At 25.6% G+C, this 5679-nt stretch overlaps 2 protein-coding genes across 2 annotated transcripts in view; one reads left to right on the forward strand and one right to left on the reverse strand.

Moving 5' to 3' along the window:
- Positions 1 to 3227: 3227 nt before the first annotated feature.
- LOC107460554 (uncharacterized) lies at positions 3228 to 4193 on the forward strand. Its single transcript, XM_016078927.2, has one exon. It carries the CDS (start codon positions 3228 to 3230, stop codon positions 4191 to 4193), a length of 966 nt encoding a protein of 321 aa, XP_015934413.2.
- A 1115-nt stretch (positions 4194 to 5308) lies between these two features.
- Positions 5309 to 5679, reverse strand: part of LOC107460555 (probable indole-3-pyruvate monooxygenase YUCCA10) — a 3046-nt gene continuing 2675 nt past the window's right edge. The window contains exon 4 of the mRNA XM_021128710.2: positions 5309 to 5518. Coding sequence (XP_020984369.2) covers positions 5309 to 5518 — 210 coding nt within the window. The remainder of the gene's footprint in view (positions 5519 to 5679) is intronic.

Here is a 5679-nt window from a genome sequence, read left to right on the forward strand (position 1 = left end):
CCTTTTTGATAAATAAATATATATAAAAGTTGTTATGTAACATTATTTTGTGTTTTATATACAGAGATGATGTGGGCTACCTTTCTACATCATTATTAACCTTCCATTTCCAATGTATAGGAGAGGGTTGGTTATGCATAACGTAGCCTCAAAGTCACTATATAATATCCTTTCCAATATCTTCTATTCTTCTAGGCAGTTGTTCTAACTACCATAATATATTTAGAAGAAAGATGGTTGTTACAATTGAAACAATAATTAGTACTTATTCATTATTACAATTAAATTAAAATTAATACTACTGAAATAATTATTTTAATTTATAAACAATTAACAGGACATATGAAATACAATTTAAAATTCAAAAAAAGGTTACATTCAGTAGCATTATGTTACATATTATTACATAATACAACTTAAAATTCAAAAAATAGTCAAGAAGAATAATGGTTGTATATCTTAAAATTACGACACAACAAAACTCTACAGAAACATAAAAGAACTTCTCCCAGGTTGTAAAAAAAAAAAAAAAAAAACTCGCAATTTGCGAGAAATTCTAAGTACATACTCTCATACTTCACCAACAGAGCACATTTTGTAGTATTACACCAAAATTAAAACTACATCAAATCTTTTTAACCAAAATTAAGTGCTTTATTTTTAAAATAAGGTTACAATTATTCAACCAAAAAAAGTTCAGCACGTAAGAATGTCTCATTGCTGTAGCATCACTAGCATGTGTGGTAGTATGTCCATGGATATGGTGTGTGTAGCGGCTAGTTTGATTTGATGCAAGCCACGAGCCCACGATTAAGTACATGAACAAAAGATGACATCAACGGTGATGATCAAATTAAGGTTAAAATTCAAATACAGTTATTTTTATGTAAAGTTAATAGTTGAAATTTATTAAATAATTTAATTAATTTAACTAAATTGTCACAGTTTTCACCTCAGATTAAAACTGTTACTTTAATTTCTCGGAGTCTTCGCAGGTGCCTAACGTTAATAACGACGAGATAATGAGACAATTTCGTCTTAGGCTCGCTAGCTGTATGTGTCCTTAACTGCTTTTGTGACAATTTTGTATTTTGTCATCATAAAATCATATATTGAATTGTCGTCGATTATAATTAGGTGAGTCCATTGATAATTCTATTTCCTTTCATGCGTTAATCTTTGCATACTTTTTGTCATTCTAGATCCTTACAAGAAAAAAGATTTCTGGCTCCTAGGATTTCACTTTAATTTTATAAAATTTTATAGAGTTTACTGATCACAAAAAAATTAAAGCAAATTGCGAGATTTTTTTTAAATACTTTTCTTCATTATAATAATAATTGGTTAATATTTTTTGTTAATATTTTATTTTAAATACTTTTCTTCATTATAATAATAAATCAAACTTTTAACAATTGTTTATTATCTACTATCTTTTTGAGTGATTATTAGTTAAAAAAATATTTTTAAAAAAATTACTAATAATTTGTATTAGAGAAATACTGGTTGATCAATATATATTATTTTATATTCATCTTATATTTGAGTTAATATTAACCAACTCTTTATATTTTTAATAATTTCTTAGTTAAACAGTAAAATTATCTAAAAAAACAGTATTCAAAGATAAAAAGGATTCAAAGACTAACAGAATTTTTTATTTTTAGCCAATATTTTTAATTATTAATCCAATTTTTTAGTCTAATATTTTAATAATATATTTTTAATTTACAATTTAAATATTATTAGCAAAAATAATAAATTTTGATATCCCTTTAGCATTTCTCTTTAAAGATTAAGTTAGCAAATCATTATATTATTTTACAATGGATTATATATTTATATTATGATATCAAACAAGTTATCGTGGTGGATTCTGCCGATAGTTTGCATACTTTTTTTAAAAATTATTTTAAAAAAAAATATTATGCAATCAATCTGACACAAATTAACATTTAATGATTATTTGTATTGAAATTTATTAATAATTTTAATATTTTATTTTATATTTTTTAGTAATTATTATTATGATTCTTCTTTATATTTTAGTGAGTCAATTATTAATAATCAATATTTCTAATTTTATAACAGATTATATTCTAACACCAAGTATGTTGACGTAGTACATACATTTTGGCCGGTGACAGTTTGAATACCTCTCTAGTCTCAACTATTTTTTAAGAAAGTATATGTTATGTAATCAATCATACATAAGTTAACATTAAATGATTAATTATCTTGAGATTTGTTAATAATTTTAATACTTCATTTCATATCTTTTTAATAATTATTATAATTCTTTTCTTATATTTTCATGAATTAATAATTTTATTATTTTATTTTATATTCTTTTAATAATTATCACGATTATTTTTTATATTTCTAAGACTGATATATATAATATTTTGTGTTATTATTTATGAGCGTACGTGTTAGAGTCAAGTATGCTGCGTGGTACATTGTAGTGTCTTTATTTTTGTCTATTAAACTTATCTAAATAGTTAAAAAATTATTTGTTAATATTTTTAACAATATATTATTATTTTCTGCTACTACTCAAATTAATGTTTTAATTTTATTATTATTAGTATTATTATTATTGTTGTTGTTAATTTGATAATATTTAGTAAATACATATAAATTTTACTTTAAAATATTTTAGTTTATTTTTTTATAGACATTAAGTTATTTGTTTTCTTATTAAATATAAGTACTTTGTGAATTTCTTTATTTTATAGATTAGTTGATATTATTAGTATAAAATAGATATATTTTTTTCTGTACATCATACGGATATATCGACTAATAAGGTTATTAAAAAAATTAACAAATTAATAACAAATAATTATCTAGCTCTAGTCTTAAAAAAAAATATGAATAGTAAAATGTGTTTTTTTAAATTAAAAATAAAAAGGCTCGAACCCACAATTTCTTAAGATAGAATGTGTTTTTTGACCTAAACTTTCTGGTGTATATTCATTCAATTAAATCCCTTAATATGGTATAATAATTAATCTGGACTACTACGTACGTATTAATACATCTGTGAATTACTTTACTCAACCATGATTAGCGTTCCCAAAATTAAAAGACATTGATTCGTCCATTATTAAACATAGTCACCTACCTCTCTCCTCTGTCACACCTATAACCTTGTACTTCCGAGGTTTCATTTCCAAAGTCCTAATCCTTGGAGAAGAAATTAAAACATCAACAATATAATAATAATGAACAGAGAACAAGAACAACAAAAGATGGAAGTTGTTGGGTTCTTTGGTGTTTACCAAGAATCCTTAAAGATCATCCAATCCCACACAAAGATCTTCACTCAAATAACCTTTATTCTCATTCTCCCTCTCCTCTCATTCATCTTCTTCATTTTCAAACAACAATCTAATCTCCTCTTCAACGAAATTCTACATGACTCGCATGAATTAACCAATATCAACAACCATGACACACCACAATACCAGCACCTCATTCGAAAAATCTCTTCTAAATGGGACACTTTCTTGTTCTTCAACTTCATCTCCTTCACTCTCATCCTCATCTTCTCCATCCTCTCCACCACTGCAGTGGTTTACACCGTCGCTACTTCCATCTACGCCGCCGGAAAAGAAACTATGATAAGTTTCACTGAGGTCATCACAGGCATTGTCCCAAAGACATGGAAGAGGCTTATGGTAACTTTTCTATGCGCCATCTTAGATTTTCTAGCGTACAACTTTTTGGCAATGTTAGTTAATTGGGAACTTTCAAAACCGGCTCGAAATTACTTCGGTGTTGCGGGTTCCATTATTATGGTGTTCTTATATCTATCCGGGTTCGTGTATCTGATCATGGTGTGGAAGATTGCCAGTGTTGTTACCTTGTTGGATGGAAAAGCGTGTGGATTTGAAGCAATGAAGAAAAGCAAGGAACTAGTGAAGGGTAATATGGGATTTTCCATATCCATTTTTCTTAGCGTAAACGTTCCCTTCTTTGTGATACTTTTTTTGTTTTTGGAGAAAGCAGCGTTTGGGATTTTGTGTTTGTTGGTGTCATCTCATGTGTTGGTGTTTGAGGTTGTTCTTCTAACACTGCTCTGTTTAGTTTGCAATAATAAGTCTTGTGAGAATAATGTTGAAAAGGTTGTTTTATTGGATCAAATTGATGAACATCATGTTCATAACAATGTTATGATTCCATTTTGATAGATCTATATATGTTCTATATATATACTTATAATTACTGCTCACTTAATCAAATGAGTTATACTAGATAATCAATGACTTTTTTGAACAACATAAATACTGGATCTTAAAATTAGTCCAATTCAAATAAAATATACTACACTCTAAATTATTTACCTAAATTTTAATATTACAATAATCATCTGCACACTTAATGAATTGAACATCCAATATATTCATTATTCACATTGTTTAATATTTTTATTATCTACCTATACTTTTTCATCAAATTCATCTTTTCATAGAAATAAGAAAAGTAGAACAACATAAAACTAAATACAATCAAATTTAAAAATCGATAATACTAGAAAAACAATAAAAAATCAATCCAAACCACTTTTATTCTTTTAGATTGACGCATTTAAGCTTTTAAATTTTATTCTCATTTTTTTTAATTTAATAACTTTTAATAATTCAACTCAAATATTTCAAATTCTAACTAAAATATATTAATTTCTAATCTACTAACTTATTAAAAACAAATAATTTGACCCAAGATTACTATTTCAATAATCCAAAAATTAATTTTTTTATTTTTAATTGAAAATTGTATATTTTTAAAATAAACGAACTGACTTGTTTAATCTTCTAAAATTATATACTACTAGATCTTTTTGGAATATTGGGTTTTGCCTTCCTGCTAAAATTTTTTATGACCCACTACGGTTTAGATTGGAAAAACCAAATAACTAAATTCCTACCACGTACTATTAAGCAAATATTATTCTGATTTACTTTAAATCATTATTATTTTTGTAATTATATTTATAATATTATAGAATTATTTATTTATTAAAAATTTAAGGTATATAATTTAAGGATAGGCTTAAAAGTTTAGAGTGTAAGATATATATTTAGTTACTAAATTTTATATTTAAAAGCTGTATAGACCTTAGGAATTTACTAAATTACTTAACCTTTTAAGTATAGTAGATAAGTAAATAAATAACATAATTAAAAAGATCGAATCAATAGAACCATGTAGACTTTATTATATATTTTATATACATTGCAAAATAACTTAATCATACATACAAACAAAGTCTACAGGGGAAAGCAATATACATTTCGATCGATCAACTTTCATTGGATAAATATGAATGATTAAAAGACACCTTTAAATTGATAGAATATTGGATATGGTTTGCTATATTCTTGGCATCATAAGAAATTCCTTCTAATCCCATTTTTGAAAAACCAGCACAGTAGATTCCTTGTTCTCCTCCCCAATGATTAGGGTAGCTTGGTTTAGGCATTCCATCCTCATTGAACAGAATCTCATAATCCTGCATGCAAAAAATTTTTTGATACAATTACTCGAACAATAACTAAGTGGTCTTAGGGTCATTACTCATTAGGCACATTAATCTAAATTCAACTTTTGGATTAGAAAAATATTTTTACTATACGTGCATATTAAAATTAATCTAACATATATTTATATATA

This window comes from Arachis duranensis, chromosome 8, assembly GCF_000817695.3.
Source record: "Arachis duranensis cultivar V14167 chromosome 8, aradu.V14167.gnm2.J7QH, whole genome shotgun sequence".
Classification (NCBI taxonomy): Eukaryota; Viridiplantae; Streptophyta; class Magnoliopsida; order Fabales; family Fabaceae; genus Arachis; species Arachis duranensis.

Bases quoted from the DNA above. Each gene is read 5' to 3' on its own strand.
- LOC107460554 (XM_016078927.2), top strand. From the start codon at position 3,228: ATGAACAGAGAACAAGAACAACAAAAGATGGAAGTTGTTGGGTTCTTT.